General features: G+C 43.1%; 1 protein-coding gene across 1 annotated transcript in view; it reads right to left on the bottom strand.

Moving 5' to 3' along the window:
* LOC124556120 (Down syndrome cell adhesion molecule-like protein Dscam2) overlaps nt 1-6,963 on the bottom strand; it is an 859,872-nt gene extending 852,909 nt beyond the window's left edge. Inside the window, exons 1-2 of the mRNA XM_047130140.1 lie at nt 6,814-6,963; nt 6,276-6,474 (exon numbers count right to left, since the gene is read on the bottom strand). Coding sequence (XP_046986096.1) covers nt 6,276-6,474; nt 6,814-6,963 — 349 coding nt within the window. The remainder of the gene's footprint in view (nt 1-6,275; nt 6,475-6,813) is intronic.
* Between the last annotated feature and the right edge of the window lie 14,407 nt (nt 6,964-21,370).

The raw sequence follows: 21,370 nt of genomic DNA, 5'->3' as shown, positions 1-21,370 counted from the left end.
ATCGGGACCATCCGACCGCCGTGTAATCCTCAGTTGAGGATGCGGATAGGAGGGGCGTGTGGTCAGCACACTGCCCTCCCGGTCGTTATGATGGTTTTCTTTGGCGAGATAATGCGACTGCCCTCAATTTGTCCATGCTGTAAAGAAATGATGGGATGGAAACAGTAAACTAAGAACTGTGAGCTGCTCTGCTACTGAAAATTCTGCTTCCTCATGACGAAGAAGAAGAGGAGAGAGATCAGCATAGGTTACGGACAATGTTGTGGTAAGACTGTAGAAAAAATGCTTCTTTACTCCTTAACTTAACATGAAATTGAGTAAACAACATTAAGACGGAAAAATAAGAAATCTCCAGGGCCGGATGGAATTCCTGCCGAAGTAATACAAGACTCATGTGACCAATTAGATATTTACTTGTGAGAACAGTACAACGAATGTCTCTTGCAAGGAATGGTCCCTGAGCAGTGGAAGAATGCTGAGGTGCTGATTAGTAGTAAGGGGCAAGGCAAAGATTCGGTGACACCCAAAAGCTACAAACCAATTGTTCTTCTGATCGTTCTCGGTAAGTTACTTGAAAAATTATTATGTCAGGGATTACAATATCATATACTACTACACTGGATGAACCCTCACCAGAATGGGTTCAGAAGAGACAAATTAACAGAAGAAGCAATTAGTAAGCGACATACAGTCATTACACGTACGCTATAATCATGATGATCAACATTACTGGTGATTTCGATATCCTATGGTAGCCGTGTTTCTAGGGTCGCCTTGGCAGGCTGGAGAATCCGGAGGTGCTGAACATCTGCCTAAGAGACTATTTCAGCGGGAGATAAGCATCTTTAATATGCTCAGGAAACACTAAAACAGTTCTGGAATGTAGCTTTAGAGCCCATAGTATAGAAGTTATATGCAATCGGTAACGTATATGGATTTGCAGATGACGTGTTTATTCGTCGTAAGTGATGAATCCAAACGAACTGTACAAGACAAATGTAATGTAGAGCTCGGTGAACTTGAAGGATGGTGTCGAAACGTCAAATTAGACTAGCCCCTAACAAAACTACGTACCTGTCGCAGAAAGGAAACCTAGAAGGGAATCTTAAAATAAAATTAAATGACATAACTAATAGAAGAAGCGTAGTAACGAGTTATCGAATGGTATTCTGAGACGAATGGCCGCGCGGAGTGGCCGAGCCGTCTAGGGCTCCTTGCCACAGTTCACGCGGCTCTCCCCATCACAGGGCATTGTTGTGGGTGTTGCTACTAGCGTAATTTAGATTAAGTTAGACTAAGTTCCATAGGAAATTACCACCACCGAGACCTATGTCATAATTTTGCACATGATACTGAGGAGACAGACACAAAAGGTACAAACGTGGTGAAAAAAATTACAGCCATAGAAAATAACCAATTTCAACTTCCCTTGAAAATAAGCAGAGCACATCACCAGTCTATATTTGCATCAGTCGTATGATATGGTAAGAGCGTATTGGCTGATAAACTGCACTTTGTGAAGCCAGCTACATCAGTCAGAAGAGTTCAACGAGGAATTAATGGGCGCCTACTGTACAATTCCGAAAAATGTATTGTTAGCAGATTCTAGAAATATGGCCACTAGGCATGGAAATCGGTTTAAAGAGCAGCCCTTTATTGTTAAAAAAGGAAATCAAATGAAAGTACGAAGAATACTTCAAAGTCAGGCCAACCCCGAAGAAAGTTAACACGAGATCATGCGTAGTATAACGGTGGCAAAATAAATGGTACACTTCAAGCACAGATACGAGCACACGGGAATCTCTTGCTAACATCAGGGAGAGGCCAAAAATGAGATTTCTTAGCCGGTCGAGTCGAATGACAGGTACCTGAACGATCAAGGCCCATATGTTACGTATCAGTACAAAATCAAAAGAGAGATGAATGACATTCACGTCTATGGCAATGTGAGAGCTCCATAGCAGACATTGTTGCACTGTGAGCTCTATGGAGCACTAAGGAACGATTCAATCTGGAGCATCCTCGACGGCACTGCAGCCGCAGTATCTAGGAGGGACGTGGAAGACTTCACGGTACATTCTACGACGCGTCAGCATGCTTCCATCACCGCTAAACAACACACTCAACAGATGAAGTCCTGGGTAGCTGCGCGGCCAGCGCCGTGGATTCCTAATGGAAATACGAGAATAACGAGTATACATATGACACAATGAAGACGACATTCAGAAGTTAGGGTCTGGTTTGCGTAATGCACGTATAGCTGAAACGGTTAAGGTAACAGCTCGCGTAAAGCGGGAAACCCGGTTTCGAGTACCAGTCCGGCATAAATTTTCTATGTCGTCCATCAATTGCACAGTTGGAGGTGGTTCGTATTCCAACTACGAATATATTTCATGATTTAACGGAAAGACTTTCCAAGAATTTAAATTACGTTGGTGCAAGTGATCAAAAACGTGTGGATTCTGAGACGTTGCAATGGATCGTGAAATCACTTGCTACGCGAACTCTCTACTGACGTCCAGCCCTATGTCAAAGAATGTGGCTGTTGTGTAGGGTTTTATGAGGGCTGACGGCGGGTCCAATAGTGCAAAAACAGAAATTATAGTCTGAGTACACCCTAATAACTAAAGAAAAATCGAACAGAATCTGCAATACTAATGGCAGTATTGGTAGTTGGGTATTTCGTTAAGGGATTTATTGTAGTTTGGTAGTCATAAAAAGTAGTTGTAGGATTAGTATCTTTATAGTGACTACCAATAATAAATAATGAATATACACATTTGTTACTATCCACTAAAATGTGAATTGTATGGCCTATTTTAAAGTCTCAGACTATACGCTGTAACTGTAATGAATAAATAAATAGTTGTCTCAAGGTGATATAATATTTTTCGTCACAGTTTTATTTTGCCCACCCTCTACATGTGAGTCACGAGAAACCGAGCTTTTAATTTTCAATACGGTTAACAAATTCACGAATACATATTACTTACGAATACATACATTTAGGAAATATCTTGAAAAAGACATTTAAAATTAAGCAACTTGACGTATTAACCGCAGTATTCAGGATCGATTTGCCTAGGTACTTTAGTTTCCTCTTACTTTGAGACTTACTTTGGGACATCAAGAAAATACAAAATACCCATTAGGTGCTTCTCTGAGACATTCGGTGTAACATGTTTCAAGGGCAGTTAGGAAAGTTCGTGGAATCACCACCAGACGTCAGAGATAGCACAATAAGATTCCCGTGCAGTATTAGATCTTCCTTTATGAGTAAACACGTGACACGTCAGTGCCTTGGTTATACATCTGTGGTGCAGACGTCTCTGTGTTGTTGCTCCTGTGTGAAGTTGAAAAAAATCGAGATATGGAAAGTGATTAAGTACTTCGTGAAGAAAGGCATGAGAGCAAAGGAAATTCATGAAGAATTTCAGAGCACCCTGGGTGACTTTTTTCCTTCATATTCATTTGTCTCCAAGTGGACAAATGAGTTTAAACTTGGTCGGGAAAGCTTACTTGATGATTCGTGTAGTGGTCGTCCAAAATGAACTACTGCCCACACGTTACTGCAGAAGTGCACAAAATGGTCATAGAGGATCGTCGACTGACAATACGAAAAATTTATGAAGTTCTAGGGATATCATCTGGACGGGTGTATCACATTCTAACAGTGGAATTGGATATAAGAAAATTATCTTCCTGGTGGGTGCTGCGATTCTTAACACGATTTCAGAAATGCTTCAGAATGGGAGTACCCGAACAATGTTTGGCCCGTTTTCACACCAACTAACCAGATTTCTTAGTCCTGTTTGTGGCCACAAGTAAATCTTTGGTCCATTACTGTACCCCAGAGACGTAACAACAGTCAAAGCAGTGGAAACACGTTGATTCGCCACCAACAAAAACAGCAAAGGCAATACGGTCGGCCGGAATGTTCATGGCGCCATTTTTTACGATGCAAAAGGAATTCTGCTGATAAATTATCTCGTCACTGGTCAAAAAATTACGGGACAATACCACCCAAACCTCGTGGACCAACTACAGCAAAAGATATGCGAAAAAAGGCCAGGTTTGGCAAGGAAGGCTATCATCTTTCATCAAGACAACGAGCATCCGCACACATGTGTCGTTGTCATCCTGTGTACCACACAGGGCTCGGAGGTGGAACTGTAGGAAGAAAATCAATGAGACACCAATGCCGTCACGTGTGATGTGAAGCGGGTTTGGACGGCACAAGCTTTTCTTTTCCCATTCATTCAATCGCATGTCGTGTGCCGTAAGTCACAGCATGACGGAACGTCTTCAGATATACGGGACGAGTCAAGTTATACTTTAACAAGAGAAGTAGCCACTGGAATTAAATTCTGTAAACTACACCAACACCAAATTATGTTTTTTTAATGTGTGTGAAATCTTATGGGACTTAACTGCTGAGATCACAAGTCCCTAAGCTTGCACTGCTTAACCTAAATTATCCTAAGGACAAACACACGCACCCATGTCCGAGGGAGGACTCGAACCTCCGCCGGGACCAGCCGACCAAATTATGACTACTGCTTATTTACTCATAGTAATAATTATGCGAAACACGTCTATGCTACTCTAATAAGCAAATGTGCATTAGGAAAGAAATTAGATACTTAAAAACAAGTCGCTTTTCCCTCATCTATAATACTCAGTTCGTGATTTAATCTGCTGCTTCTAATTAAGCATTTATATAACTGTACAAAGGATATTATTTGGTGCCTATATACTGGCGGTCCAAATCTGTTTTATACGAGCATTAGAGTTAGGCAGAACTTAATTCCTTGAGCCTAAATATTCTGATAAGTTATAGAACAAGGGTCTGCTCAGGTTTCCTTTTCATTTCTTTGTGAGTATCTGAGATGTTTCAGTATCCTGCCTGACGTCTACAAGCAACTTTTATTACCTTTTGCAACAGACTGTAAAATTCCATTCTGAACCCTATAATGTAATCCATTGTCTCTATGGATATTATGTTCCTTTCTGGTGTTGTCATTGTAGATTTCACAGCTGATCCTAAATTCGTCATTATTATTAAACACTAATAACATTAACGGGAGAATACGGGGTGATCAAAAAGTCAGTATAAATTTGAAAACTTAATAAACCACGGAATAATGTAGATAGAGAGGTAAAAATTGACACACATGCTTGGAATGACATGGGGTTTTATTAGAACCGAAAAAGAAAAACAAAGTTCACAAAATGTCCGACAGATGGCGCTGGACAACAAAGCTGCTACCGCGACGGGTGAGAGGTACCCCGATATGTTACAGAATCGCATCATCTCCAGCCTGGCTGATAAACACCTGCTGGAACGTACGATTTTTATGCAGGATGGCGCTCCACCCCATATTGCTAGACGCGTGAAAGATCTCTTGAGCTCGTCGTTTGGTGATGATCGTGTGCTCAACCGCCACTTTCGTCATGCTTGGCCTCCCAGGTTCCCAGAGCCCAGTCAGTGCGATTACCTGCAGTCGTAAGTGTATCGTGATCGACCGACATCTCTAGGGATACTGAGAGACGACATCCGACGCCAATGCCTCACCATAACTCAGGATATGCTTTACAGTGCTGTTCACAACATTATTCCTCGACTACAGCTATTGGTGACGAATGATGGCGGACATATTGAGCATTTCCTGTAAAGAACGTCATCTTTGTTTCGTCTTACTTTGTTATGCTAATTATTGTTATTCCGATAAGATGAAGCGCTATTTTTTGAACGTTTCTATTTTTTTGGCCCTAATAAAACCCAATGTCATTCCAAGCATGTTAGTCAATTTGTACCTCTCTATCTACATTATTCCGTGATCTATTGAGTTTTCAAATTTATACTGACTTTTTGATCACCCGGTATGTTGGCACGTAAGTGTGAGAAATACTTGGTGCGTGAAGAGGCTTCTACAACATGTTCAGTTATCAATTTCACTCAGTGTTCTTACTGCACACCTCTATGGAATAAACACTTTATTCACTTCGCTTGTATTGCCCTAGAAGACTTTGACGCAGGACAGTACGGAGTGAAAATATCTAGAATGTGCTAGAAATCCCCTATATAGGTCAAAACAATGACAAATCTAAGGGCAAAAGAGGCAGATCAGAGCTTTTCGTTTAATATATCCAGATCCAGGTGCCACATAAGTTTATTAGTGGATGCCTGGAAGATTCACATTTTCAGCTTCATCCAGTGTTAGCCATTTCACGTGTGCTTTTGATAGTTGTGTTTGCAGGAGCTGTTTGCTTACCTGCCCTGACCTGCACGCGGCGGCTGACGATGGTGCCGACAATGTTGGAGGCGGCGCAGCGGTAGGCGGCGCTGTGAACTTCCGGACGGTACTCCTCGGCGGAGAAGGGTTCCAGCAGAAGAGTGCCGTTGGCGAGCACGCGCCGCAGCCCGGCCACGTCGTCAGCTTCGCTCCCGTCCGACAGCAGCCACGAAATCGTCTGCAAAACAACGACATCCTTTCTGAATGGACTTCACTTCAACGTTTGTCTAGCAGTTCATTCAGTTGTCATTTTAATATGATTTAGTAATTTGGTAAATCATTTAGGTTCTACAGCGAAACGTTATTTTGTCACATCCTGCCATCCCAGGGATACGGAAACCAATTTGGTGAGAGACAGCGATAAAATTAGTGTGACACAAAGTGCCGCTTTTGGTGGCCGCGACTCCACTATTCGTAGCAAACACGTCACATAGCGACGGTTGTTGGTTCACTACTGGACACACACAACCATCCCGGGGGATGGGACGGACTGCATATAGCTATCCATATCCAGTACCGGCTCATACAACTCCCGCAACTCCTTCGTCTCTCCTGCGTCTCCTCTAAACTTGAATCCTAATATACTATACTCTTTCCTATCATTGAGGTCCTTTGCCTGTTGTCGTGCCCATATGAACACTTCCAAGCTTTTCTCCTCCATCCCCATCCTCCTTCCCTAGCGTATTTTAAATCCCCATCCTCTCCAAGAGCATGAATTATTCGCTAAAATTTGGAATTACTTCGCACCATAGCTACGCTTTCCATCCTATCTCAAACGATGCTACAGCCACACTCCTCATTCCTCTCCAAACACCTAAATCATACCTCCAACCGTTATTTAACACGTCAGTATTTCACTCCTATTCCTTATAAATACATTGCAAAAACAGGAACGTACGCAGGGCGCATGTTCGGAACTCAGTGTAACTTCGTACACACCATCGGAGCGTGTGAAAATCATCATGTTTACCATTCTCTGGGGTAGGTAGAATGATCACAAGAGTGCATTCGTGTTTTTGTGTTTAGTATTGTTACGACGTTAGGCATGGTGTGCAAGAGGCGTAAACACCGCCAGCTGTTGAGTGATCACTGTCAAGGACACGGAGATGCTCCGTATTCGTACGTGACAACTTTATCACCACCTGGCTGTGTGTCAAAGTGGTATGATTGTATTCTGCATTTGGCCTGCTGGTCGAATTGTGTAGTATCTCTATGTGTAAGACATTTGGATGAGACAGTAGTGAGATGTGGGACAGCATGAGAACGTGAAGGCAGGCGTTCTTGTTGTCACGGTTCTGGTCGCCCACGTCGGACCATCACAACGGAGGATCGCGATATTGTACACTAAGTACAATCAGAACGCATTCGCATTCGACGCCTGTAGATTTAATGGACGCTCTGCCACATTCTGTGTCATTCCGCACTATTGGCCGAAGACTAGCAGCAGCTAGACTAAGGAATTAACTTGCATGCGGAGGATGCCGTTAACGTTGCGTTTAGAGTAGCGCCGTGATCGGAAAGCACGTACTGCTGATGAATGGCGTCGCATTGTGATCATTGATGAAGCGTGGTTCTGTTCCTCCACAGATGACCATCGTCAGTGTGTAAGGCGGCGAGCTAGGTAACTGTTCCATTCTCATATTATATTAAGCTTGAACAAATTATATAATTGGATGGATGAAGAGCGGAAACTGGGCCGCTGTTACCCCACCTCCAGTATAGTGAATGTACACTGAAGTAACAAAAGTCATGGGATACCTTCTAATATCGTGTCGGACATCATTTTGCCAGGCGCTGTGCAGCAAATCGACGTCGCATAGACTCAACTAGTCGTTGGAGGTCCCCTGCAGAAATAGTGAGCTATGCTGCCACTATAGCCGGCCATAGCTGCGAAAGTGTGGCCAATGCGGGATTTCGTGTACGAACTGACCTCTCCATTATATTCTATAAGTGTTCGATGGGCTTCATGTCGGGAAATTTCGCTCGAATTGTCCAGTATGTTCTTCAAACCAATCGCGAAAAGCTGTGGCCTGGTGAAATGACGCAGTTATGAATAAAAATTCCGTTACAATTTGGGAACACGAGGCCCCTACATAGCTGCAAATGGTCTCTAAGTAGCAGAACGTAACCATTTTCAGACAATTATCGGTTCAGTTGAAAAATAAGACCCATGCATTCCATGTACACACAGCCCACACCCTTATGGAGCCTTGTTAACAACTTGGATCCATGGCATCATGGAGCCTGCTCACACTCGATCATTATCATCAGCTGTTACCGACTGAACTAGGTCACGGTTTTCCAACCGCCAGGGGTCCAACCGATATGGTCACGCGCCCAGGAGAGACGCTTCAGGCGATGTCGTGCTGCTTGTAAAGGCACTCGAGTCGGTTGTCTACTGCCATAAAATATTAAGGCCAAATTTTGCCGCACACTCCTAACGAATACGTTATTTCATGCAGTGCTGCTTGTCTGTTAGCACTGACCACTCTATGCAACCGCCGCTGCTCTCGGTCGATGAGTGATGGCCGTCGGACACTACGTTGACCGTGGTGAGAGGTAATGCTTAAAATTTAGTACTCTGAGGACGCACTAACATGGTGAACCTCGAGGTATTGAATTTCCTAACTACTTGCGAAATGTAGTGTCCCATGCGTCTAGTTCCAATTACCATTCTGCGTTCAGAGTCCGTTAATTCCTATTGTGCGGCTATAATCAAGTCGGAAACCTTATCTTATGAATCATCTGAGTGCAAATGACTGGTCCGCCAGTGCACTGCCCTTTTATACCCTGCGTATGCGAAAAGACCGCCGTCTTTATATGTGCATGTCGCTATGCCAGGATTTTTGTCTGCTCAGTGTAGTTATTTGTGAACACCATCACGGAGTATCATTGGCTAAGGTAGTTCCTCGAAGCCTGAGAAAGAAAAAGGAAAGCAAAATATTTTGAACAAGATTATGAAGTAATGTTTCCTAGCAAGAAGTATAACATCGTGAATATAGTCTTTGGCAATCAAGTTCCGAAGTAATCTCTCTGAAGTTGAATCCTCCTGCTCTGAATCTCGTAACAGATCAGCTGGTAGTTTGTCTGCTAGTAAAATTGTTTCAGCTGACATAACGACATAGGGGACGAGACTTGTTAATCAAGGAATATTATAAAGTGATTCACAACAAAAACAGTCCCTGCGCTAACCTTGTTCTTGGCCCTCTGTGAGAACAGTCATCTGCCGACAGAGTTTTATTCCAGATTCAAATGTATTCCCTCTCTTCAATGTGATCTCAGAACTAATAAAATACAGCGAATGGATCTTATTCCCCACGTTGTTGTAAGAAGTCTGATGATTTTAATTCTGTCACCAAGTCGGTCACATTTAGATATTTCATGAAAATGCAGTTCTTTAACTGGCTAATATAAATTCATAAAAATAAGGAGGAAATGTGAGTAGTTTGACAACAGACCTTCCTATCATCGTGCTTTTTCAACTACAATCAATATTTCTTGCGTTTAAAAGAATTGGAAGATTAATTCCAGTCCAGTTGTCTTACTTGATCCGTTACAGAATTTTCGGTTAAGATATAAAATTAATAACATGTCTTTATTCTCTTCGTAATTCAATAATTACTATCAATACGATCAAGAACAACCAAAACAGCTACAAGAAAGCCGACGACGTATTTTCTCTAATGTTATTCAGACTTTTATTGAAAAAAGTAATAATTATCTTGGAAAAATAAGTAAACTGAATAGTTATACGCTGTTTAAAATTCATTATCATTGTTTGATCTTCTTAGATGTTCATCAACCTTGTACAGTATGGATCTCCATGATATCCCATTGAGAAACCGTTGAAAACATTTCAAGGAGACTGTTGAAGTAAATAAATTGTGATACCTAGAAGCAATTACTGAATCCTCAGAACGTGACCGTGAACCTAACAGACAAATAATAACTAAACCACAAAAATGCCATAGACGTAACTCATACAAAAAATATTGTATCGCCGAATGCAGACTAAAATGCTAAATAATTGCAGTTAACCTTGAGGCATTATATACGTGGGTCGTTGGTCACTGGAGGTAGGTTGCTACTTAGAGATATAGGAAAACGAGGAAGAAAATTATTTTACCTCAGTGGACACAAAGGAAATATGGCTCAACAGAAAATCGTAAGAAATATAAAAACATTATGAGAAAATCTCTGTCATTTCTCAGAAAGAGGTGACTGAAATTTTACGGTCGCATTACTACAGTGAAAAGCTGTAGTCTGAAAAAAAGTATTCACAACTTTTCTTGCTAGGGTAAATTAAGAACAAATGGTTACTTCAAACTGAAGATGCCATTAGAAATGTTTATTCCGGAGGACAATATGGATGAAAGAGCTTAATACCAGTTCTGACAGTTACCGATTTACAGAAAAACTAAGCAATGCAATTGAAGACGTAAAAGCAGCTTCAACGAGACGACGATAATACTGTTCGAACAATACTGTAAATACTCCATCTAATTAAATATATTAGCACTTATCGTCAGGACATTGCGACGTAAAAATAATAGTCATATGAGTACAATAATAACTTCACTACGCTGTACAAAATACCGGAGCTGTACATCGCAAAACTCGTGGCAGAGGATAAAAGTGAAAAAGTCTCGAACAGGAAGATAAGGGAAACATGAGTCTGTTGTAGCACTGTACTATGGTGCAGTATCTGTGTTTTACTATGTAGTCAAAAGCAATGATCCTTCGGAAATGAGTGCATGTCCGAATGAACAGACCCTGCGTTGACGATCAACGGCAGCATTCAATTAAGAAATGATTCGCAAATTGCAGTTATCCTTTCTCATTAGCTGGAAAATATTCGGAAAATATGAAAATTTATGCCAGATCAGTACTCCAACACGGATTTCCCGCTTATTGAGAGAGGTCACCTTAACCGCTGTTTTTTTCCTTACTTTTTTACCGATTGTCGCGAACAGTTCTACAATCACTTTTTACTTTTTTATATTATTTTCACAATATTCAAACAGTTATCAATTACTAGTTACAGGTGACTGATAGAATTGAATTTAACTACAGTTCCATCAGAAGTATAACCTTTCTTTTCTTTACCAGGGTACTAACTTACAATAGGCTGATTCAAGATCCGGGAACATCATCAGAATAACAAACGACAAAAATTAACATACGAACGCCCTCCTGTGAAGCAACACAAAACGGCGACCATATGCCAACGAGGGATACGTATGTCACATTTATCCCCAAGTCCCAGCAGACGTGAGTCAGTCACGTCATCTCTAAGATTATTCCATAGTCCTACGAAATGGGTCAAGTTCCGGTACAAACGCCAAGAAACAATTCACCCTCTCATACCCTACCCATCTCAACAGCGGGAGGATCCATAAAAACACTTTCCAAAAATTGGCATAAAATTGATGTCTCCAAACTCCAAAGGCGCGTAATAGAGGTACGGCGATCTTGGAGAAAGGCTCAGAATTCAAGGACTCTCCTCCTGCCATCTTGAAACAAATAATGAACTGAGAGTCCTTTGACCCAATTCAGCCGGCCACTGTGGCCGAGCGGTTCTAGGCGCTTCAGTCTGGAAACGCGCTGCTGCTACGGTGGCAGGTTCGAATCCTGCCTCGGGCATGGATGTGTGCGACGTCCTTAAGTTAGCTAGGTTTAATTAGTTCTAAGTCTAGGAGACTGATGACCTCAGATCTTAAGTCCCATCGTGCTTAGAGCCATTTGAACCATTTGATCCAACTCAATGCGCCTGTTTTCGTGTGCGGAAAAAAAGTCGTATCTGGGAAAAGAAGTGACTGCGGCGGCGAGTGAACCAGCACGAAGAAGAAAAGCTAACATTTCTGTACCAACAGCTTCATCTCTGCAGAAGGTCCACTCACCAGTTGATATTCATTAGAGTTGTCTTGTGACAGCCAGAGCGAGAGCACCAGCAGCAGCGAGTACTGTTTGTATAAAGCGTTTTTGTACTTATTTGCTGCGCTTAGCTTTTAAATAGTTTTTCTGGGAAAACCTAGCGTAGTTTTCGCGTCTCGTATTTCAGTGAGTGTTTCTTGATTATCAGAGTAGCTCATCAGAAGATTATCTTGGGAATTTGTCACCGTATAGAGTAGGGTAAACTTAGTCATGTGTAGGGACTGTGGTTGTTGTGAGCGGACGCAAGGAGAATTGGCCACTCTTCGGGGGCAGGTGGAGGCTTTGTCTGTTAGGCTCATCGAGCTCGAGGCGCAGGCGTCGGCTCGTAGTGGCGTTGGGGCAACTGTGGTGAGACCTATGCCTACTTCGGTGGCCTTGGAATCACATGGAACCCCTGATGTCGCTGCGTCTTCCGGCAGTGAGCATCTTACCGGTCAGCCATCACTCCAGGGTGAATGGCGGACAGTGGTGGGCTCGCGCGTGCCTGGCCGAAAGGCGAAGGTGGGATCTGGCCGCGTGGCAGCTGCCTTACCCCTTTCCAACAGGTACGGGGTGCTTCCTAGTGGTGATGACATCGTTTCCGAGCCACCACAGGATGCCTCGCCTGTTGGGCCAGTGGCCGATTCTCCGGCAAGGTCCCAACAGTCACAGAGGGCAGGCCTATTAGTTATAGGGAGCTCCAACGTTAGGCGGGTTATGGAGCCCCTTAGGAAAATAGCGGGTAGGTCGGGGAAGAATGCCAGTGTGCACTCGGTGTGCTTGCCGGGGGGTCTCGTCCGTAATGTGGAGGAGGCCCTTCCGGCAGCTATTGAACGCACTGGGTGTGACCGGCTGCAGATAGTAGCACATGTCGGAACGAATGACGCCTGCTGCTTGGGTTCTGAGGCCATCCTTGGTTCCTTCCGGCGGCTGGCTGATTTGGTGAAGACAACCAGCATCGCACGCGGAGTGCAAGCTGAGCTTAATGTCTGCAGCATAGTGCCCAGAGTCGATCGCGGTCCTCTGGTTTGGAGCCGTGTGGAGGGTCTAAACCAGAGGCTCAGACGACTCTGCGACTATAATGGTTGCAAATTCATCGACCTCCGTTATTGGGTGGAGAACTGTAGGGCCCCCCTAGACAGGTCAGGCGTGCACTACACACCGGAAGTAGCTACTAGGGTAGCAGAGTACGTGTGGCGTGCACACGGGGGTTTTTTAGGTTAGAGGGACCCCCCCCCCCCCCGCCCCTTGGGCGAAACGATAAAATACCTGACGGCTTACCAGGGAGGACATTATCATCGTTGATAAAGAACGTCCGTCCTCAGAGACCAAAAACAGGAAAAGTTAACGTAATATTGGTAAACTGCAGGAGTGTCCAGGGCAAGGTTCCTGAATTAGTATCTCTTATTGAAGGAAATAGTGCGCATATAGTATTAGGAACGGAAAGTTGGTTAAAACCGGAAGTGAACAGTAACGAAATCCTAGACACAGAATGGAATATATACCGCAAGGATAGGATAAACGCCAATGGTGGAGGAGTATTTATAGCAGTAAAGAATTCAATAATATCCAGTGAAGTTATTAGCGAATGCGAATGTGAAATAATCTGGGTTAAGTTAAGTATCAAAGGTGGGTCAGATATGATAGTCGGATGCTTCTATAGACCACCTGCATCAGCAACCGTAGTAGTTGAGCGCCTCAGAGAGAACCTGCAGAACGTCGTGAAGAAGTTTCGTGATCATACTATTGTAATAGGGGGAGACTTCAATCTACCAGGTATAGAATGGGATAGTCACACAATCAGAACTGGAGCCAGGGACAGAGACTCTTGTGACATTATCCTGACTGCCTTGTCCGAGAATTACTTCGAGCAGATAGTTAGAGAACCAACTCGTGAAGCTAACGTTTTAGACCTCATAGCAACAAATAGACCGGAACTTTTCGACTCCGTGAATGTAGAAGAGGGTATCAGTGATCATAAGTCAGTGGTTGCATCAATGACTACAAGTGTAAGGAAGGAAAATATATTTGCTTAACAAGAGTGATAGGGCACAAATCGCAGAATATCTGAGTGACCACCATCAAACGTTCATTTCTGAGGAAGAGGATGTGGAACAAAAATGGAAAAAATTCAGAAACATCGTCCAGTACGCCTTAGATAAGTTCGTACCGACTAAGGTCCAAAGCGAGGGGAAAGATCCACCGTGGTATAACAATCATGTACGAAAGGTACTACGGAAACAAAGAAAGCTTCATCATAGGTTTAAGAGTAGTCGAATCATAGCTGATAAGGAAAAGCTGAACGAAGCGAAAAAGAGCGTAAAGAGAGCAATGAGAGAAGCATTCAACGAATTCGAACATAAAACATTGGCAAACAATCTAAACAAGAACCCTAAAAAGTTTTGGTCATATGTAAAATCGGTAAGCGGATCTAAATCCCCTATTCAGTCACTCGTTGACCACGATGGCACCGAAACAGAGGACGACCGAAGAAAGGCAGAAATACTGAATTCAGTGTTCCGAAACTGTTTCACTGCGGAAAATCGTAACACGGTCCCTGACTTCAGCCGTCGCACGGACGCCAAAATGGAAAATATTGAAATAAACGATATCGGAATTGAAAAACAACTGCTATCACTTAGTAGCGGAAAAGCATCCGGACCAGACGAGATACCCTTAAGATTCTACAGTGATTATGCTAAAGAACTTGCCCCCTTTCTATCAGCAATTTATCGTAGATCGCTGGAAGAACGTAAAGTACCTAGCGACTGGAAGAAAGCGCAGGTCGTTCCCATTTTCAAGAAGGGTCATAAATCAGATGCGAATAATTATAGGCCTATTTCGCTTACGTCAATCTGTTGTAGAATAATGGAACATGTTTTGTGTTCTCGTATTATGACGTTCTTAGATAATACAAATCTCCTTCATCATAACCAACATGGATTCCGCAAACAGAGATCATGTGAAACTCAGCTCGCCCTATTTGCCCAAGAAATTCACAGTGCCGTAGACACTGGCGAGCAGATTGATGCCGTATTCCTGGACTTCAGGAAGGCATTTGATACGGTTCCGAACTTACGTTTAGTGAAAAAAATACGAGCTTACGGAATATCGGACCAGGTTTGTGATTGGATTCAGGATTTCCTAGAAGAAAGAACACAACATGTCATTCTTAACGGTTCAAAATCTGCAGATGTAGAGGTAATTTCGGGAGTACCGCAGGGAAGCGTGATAGGACCTTTATTGTTTACAATATACATAAATGACTTAGTTGACAACATCGGTAGCTCCGTGAGGCTATTTGCAGATGACACGGTTGTCTACAAGAAAGTAGCAACATCAGAAGACTCGTACGTACTCCAGGAGGACCTGCAGAGGATTAATGCATGGTGCGACAGCTGGCAGCTTTCCCTAAACGTAGATAAATGTAATATAATGCGCATACATAGGGGCAGAAATCCATTCCAGTACGATTATGCCATAGGTGGTAAATCATTGGAAGCGGTAACGACCGTAAAATACTTAGGAGTTACTATCCGGAGCGATCTGAAGTGGAATGATCACATAAAACAAATAGTGGGAAAAGCAGGCGCCAGGTTGAGATTCATAGGAAGAATTCTAAGAAAATGTGACTCATCGACGAAAGAAGCACCTTACAAAACGCTTGTTCGTCCGATTCTTGAGTATTGCTCATCAGTATGGGACCCTTACCAGGTTGGATTAATAGAAGAGATAGACATGATCCAGCGAAAAGCAGCGCGATTCGTCATGGGGACATTTAGTCAGCGCGAGAGCGTTACGGAGATGCTGAACAAGCTCCAGTGGCGGACACTTCAAGAAAGGCGTTACGCAATACGGAGAGGTTTATTATCGAAATTACGAGAGAGCACATTCCGGGAAGAGATGGGCAACATATTACTACCGCCCACATATATCTCGCGTAATGATCACAACGAAAAGATCCGAGAAATTAGAGCAAATACGGAGACTTACAAGCAGTCGTTCTTCCCACGCACAATTCGTGAATGGAACAGGGAAGGGGGGATCAGATAGTGGTACAATAAGTACCCTCCGCCACACACCGTAAGGTGGCTCGCGGAGTATAGATGTAGATGTAGATGTAGCATATGACACTGACGTCAAAGTGAAGACTCTGCCATATTAATGGCATGAAGCCGGAGTCGTGTCATATGTTTCTCACTGACAATCAGGTAGCAGGTCACACGAGCCTCCTTGGAAAAGAGGACACGGTGCACGAACGCCACACGACGGGCCATGCGATCTCAGAATGACGGCTTTTCAGCACCTTCCGGATGTGACCCCAGATCATTAGGCAATAAACATCACATGCCATTGGAGTAATGGGACGAGGCAAGTCTGCGTGGACATGACTGCATTTGACGAAAAAATTCTTGAGGTGCAAGAGGGAAGTAGAAATATGCGCTGTAGCAACGAGCGACACTCGGTAAAGAGGAGCAAGTTAATCAATTAGAGCACCCGACAAACAGGTCGAATGGCGCGTCCACAACTTAACTGTAGTGCAGACAGAGGTCAGCTGCTCTAAAACGTACCTTGACAAGACCAAGGCTTCCTTCTTGAGGCGGAAGAGTAAGGGCTTTATAACGAACTTTAAATACAAGGCCTGACTTACGAAATAGTGAAAGGCTTCCACCAACTTGCTCGTCATCGTCTTCGGAATTTGTAAAGCGTTGGCCAAACGCGGTAACCTAGACGCCAGATGAGAGTTGACAAAATCAACTGTTTGTACCTTCAACAAAGCTCGCAGTAGATTATTACGGACGCTCGTAGGGATCATTTAAAGGAGCGGTTTGTAGTTAGCTGTCACTGTTCTTACCATGTAGCACGTGAAGGAAATTCCCAAACATTTGGGCGTGTCCATCGACCGTAACTGAGCTGCGTTCCGTTCAGGAAGACCCCCGACAATGTTCAAAATACCAGACGTTGTCAAATCCATACAACGGTTCGCAGCAGTTTCGTTTCGAGTGATCCGTTCCAGCCCCACACACACCTCATCCTAGACCAAGCCAAAAAGACCAGGTCATCCACGTACGCCCTACAGATAAATTTATGTCTCCTCATCGTGATCCCAGTTAACTGGATCCACAATTCCTGTAAAACTGGCACAAGAGCAATGGCAAAACACATTATAAACAATAGACATCAGTGCTGTCACTTCGGCTATTCGAGCACGTTTGCAGGAGCGATCCAAACTTCCATTTGTCCTGTTGTCTACATTCCACAGTGCTCGCACTATCCTGCCGTGATTCTGTCAAAGGATAAAGGATGTTGTTCGATCGTCGCAATGCCGTGATATGGCGTGACGTGCTGTACTGTAATGCAGTGCTTGTGCTGAACTGTACAGCCCGTAGCATTATTCCTTCTGACATGGCAGACAACACGACAAACGGAGGTTTGAGTCGCTCCTAGAAGCGTACTCGGATAGCCTAAGATCTTAATGCGACCGCTCGCGATCCGTGTTCGGGCCCCGGTCCAGCACAAATTTGTTCTGAAACATTCTACATCTGATGTAAAATCATAATCGCACTCTTCGAATCATTTCTCAGTAGTAACAGCCGATAAGGGCCCTCTTTTGATTCAAGTCAAAGCCGTCAACACCACATACAGGCAAAGATGTCCAAACCTCAAGGACGGTGGAAAGCCCTATTTGAGTCTAGCTTCAGAGTTGAGACAACCTACTTTGAGTCTGTCTGGCAGCAAGCTGAAGGTGACCACTGTCCGTGCGGTAGGGGAGCATCTGGAATCAGAGTGTTATTTTATTTCATAATATTTTGAGATACAACACTACTAGGCTTAATAAATATACAGATTTCTGTGAAAGAGAATACTTTAGCATAAATGTAACTCCAAAACACGTCCCATGGTTCGAACTTCCACAGATGGTGAAGGAACTCGACACTATGGGAGTGGTTTAGAAGACGTTTGTGACAATAATTCATCTACTTTATAAGTCTCTGGACCATCTACACCTTCAAACAAATAACAACCAAACTTTTTGTGGATGGCTATTTTCAAAGGATTTCCAAATTTTTCTATTCTGACTTGTCCTGTACCAAAATACTTGAATCAGAGTCAAATCACACGCTAAGATGAGCATGAACAGCGTCTATTAAAAATATTATTTGGTAATAGAAATGAATTGAAAGCTTGTACAAAATTACGAGGGGGTGCTGAAAAGTAATGCCTTCGGATTTCTTATGTGAAAAAACTTATAGCTTTTTAAATAAAACAAAAGTTATTAGCATTCTACGTCTTTATTTTTCACGTCTACATACTTGCAGCCCTCTGCCGATGGAGGGCTCCGAATCGTAGCGTGTAACATGGCTGTGTGTAATGTAATTATGTCAGTGGGTGAGGAACAGCGTGCTGGAGCCGAATATCGAATTCGAAGGGTTCGTCTACACATGGAGCACTCTCTCCTTCAGCGTAATGCCAGACCACACACGAACTTTGCGAAATCGGTAATAATTCGACGCCTAGGGTTCACTGTCGCCGATTATCTTCCATAGAATCGTGACTTGACTCCATCCGATTTTATCTGTTTCCAAAACTTAAAGAACAACTTCGAGGACTCAATTTGATAGTGACGAACTGGTGTGAGCAGAGGTGGGGTTTTGGCTCCTTCAATAATATCAAGTATTCTACAGTGTCGATGTCAATAAACTGATCTCTTGTGGGGAAAATGTGTTCGTTGCCAGGACGACCATGCTGACAGATAAAGTTGTAGAATGTTAATACCGTTTCTTTTATTTAGAAAGCTTTAAGAGTTTTCACTCAAAATATTCGGAGGCATTATTTTTCATCATTCCCTCGTATTAATAAATATTGTTTTCTGACGTTGTCAGGTTGGACATAATCAATCTATGAATGTTCAAAGTTATAGATTCCTGTAAATAAGCCTATATTAGTCAAGATCGCTTTATTTATCATGAAAATGTATCTCCTACCGGCCTGGTCATTACACTCTGCAATGTTTGTCGTAACTGAACTGGAGATAGCCAGCTGTTCCAGGAGAAAGTAGTTATCAATGATTATGCTGTCTTGACTAATAACAGATTACTTTTGTGCATTTTAACAACTGCAGCCTACATACTTAAAACGTGGACTTTAAGAGTAAAAGAAACGTGTTGAGAGCAACGGAACGGAAAATGTCAAGGAAAGTATTTCGACTGACCAGAGTCGGAGTTACTAGAGACGTTAGTATACTAGATAATGGTGAAGTGTACAATTTATAAAGTAGCCACATACTCCGGCAAAAATGCAAATCAAAAACATGCAATAGAAAATGCATTTATTAGAGCATTCCCAAATAGGATCATCAAGAGGATGAGAGAAAAGCTTCTCACTGGAAGACACTCACTATGAAACGCACTTAAAAGATACTTTGACAATATTCAAAGTAAATATGGGAAGTTAAGAAAGTTTACGGACAGGAAAACTACTCGTGTGGACATGACAAAGTGATTCTACACTGAAGCGCCAAGGAAGCCGGTATAGGCATGCGTATTCGAATGTAGGGATACGTAAGCAACCAGAATACGGCACTACGGTCCGCAACGCCTATGTAAGGCAATAAGTATCTGGCGCAATTATTAGATCGGTTACTGCTGCGACAATGACAGTTATCAAGATTTAAGTGAGTTTGAACGTGTTATCATATTCGACGCAAAAACGATGGGACACAGCATCTCAGAGGTCGCGATGAAGTGAGAATTTTCCCATGCGATGAATTCCCAAGCGCACCATGAATATCAGAAATCCGGTAAAACATCAAATCTCCGACAAAGCTACGGCCGGAAAAAGATCCTGTAAGAACGGGCCAAACGACGACTGAAGAGAATCGTGCAATGAGACAGAAGTGCAACCCTTTCGCAAAGTGCTTAATATTTAAATACTGACTGATCAACAAGTGTCAGCGTGCGAACCGTTCAACGAACATCGTCGATATGGGCTTTCGGAGCCGAAAACTTACTTGTGTACCCTTGATGTCTGCAGGACACAAAGCTTTACGCCTCGCCTGGGCCCGTTAACACCGACATTGGACTGCTGATTACTGTAAACATGTTGTCTAGTTGGAGGAGTCTCGTTTCAAATTGTATCGAGCGGATGGACGTGCACGGATATGGAGACAACTTCAAGAATCCATGGATCCTGCATGTCAAGAGGGAACTGTTCAAACCGCTGGAGGTTATGTAATGGCGTGGTGCGTGTGCAGTTGCAGTGATATGGAACCCCTGATAGGTCTAGATACGGCCCTGACAGGCGACATGTACATAAACATCCTGTCTGGTCACTTGCATCCATTCATGTTCATTGTGCACACCGACGGACTTGGGCTATTCCAGCAGGACAATACGACACCCCACTCGTCCATAGTTGCTACAGAATGTCTCCAGGAACACTTTTCTTACATTAAACACTTCCGATGGCCACCAAACTCCCCAGACGTGAACAGAATTGAGCATATCTGGGATGTCTTGCAACGTGATGTTAGAAGAGATCTCCACCCCCTCGTACTCTTGCGGGTTTATGGACAGTCCTGCAGGATTCATGGTATCCATTCCCTTCACCACTACTTCGGACTTTAGACAAGTGCATGCTAAGTCGTGTTGCGGTACTTCTGCGAGCTCGCTGGGGCCCTGCGTTAGGCAGGTGTTTATTTAGCTCTTCAGTGTATATTGATCATTCTGCTGCGAAGCGCCTATAATGACTTGTACATATTAATAATAATAACAGTAATAAAAGTAATATTAATAAGAATAACATTTGTGAGAATATCAATTCTAAGAAGGAAACGTGATGAAAATTAACTATACAAAACGTGTGATGCCCATACATGATCAATCAGGTCTGCACTTCTATACACTCTATCTGACTTGTAAATGTTGTGTCATAAACGCAATTAGGGCTAGAATACATTTAATGGGGTATTTCCATCTAAACGTTGGTGCATGCGACCCAAAAAGGGAGTTACCATCGACCAACCGCATCGCACACATGCTGGATGGGCGAGAAGTCGGGGAGAGCGTGCCCACTAGAGGAACAGTAGGACCTGTCAATCTTAGAAGCCACTTCGGATATTCGTGATCGCATAACTTCGTACTTTGTACTGTTAAAATACG

The sequence above is a fragment of the Schistocerca americana genome, chromosome X (genome assembly GCF_021461395.2).
Source record: "Schistocerca americana isolate TAMUIC-IGC-003095 chromosome X, iqSchAmer2.1, whole genome shotgun sequence".
Taxonomy (NCBI): Eukaryota; Metazoa; Arthropoda; class Insecta; order Orthoptera; family Acrididae; genus Schistocerca; species Schistocerca americana.
The sequence above is the reverse complement of the archived record's forward strand: the minus strand, read 5'-3'. Positions and strand labels throughout refer to the sequence as shown.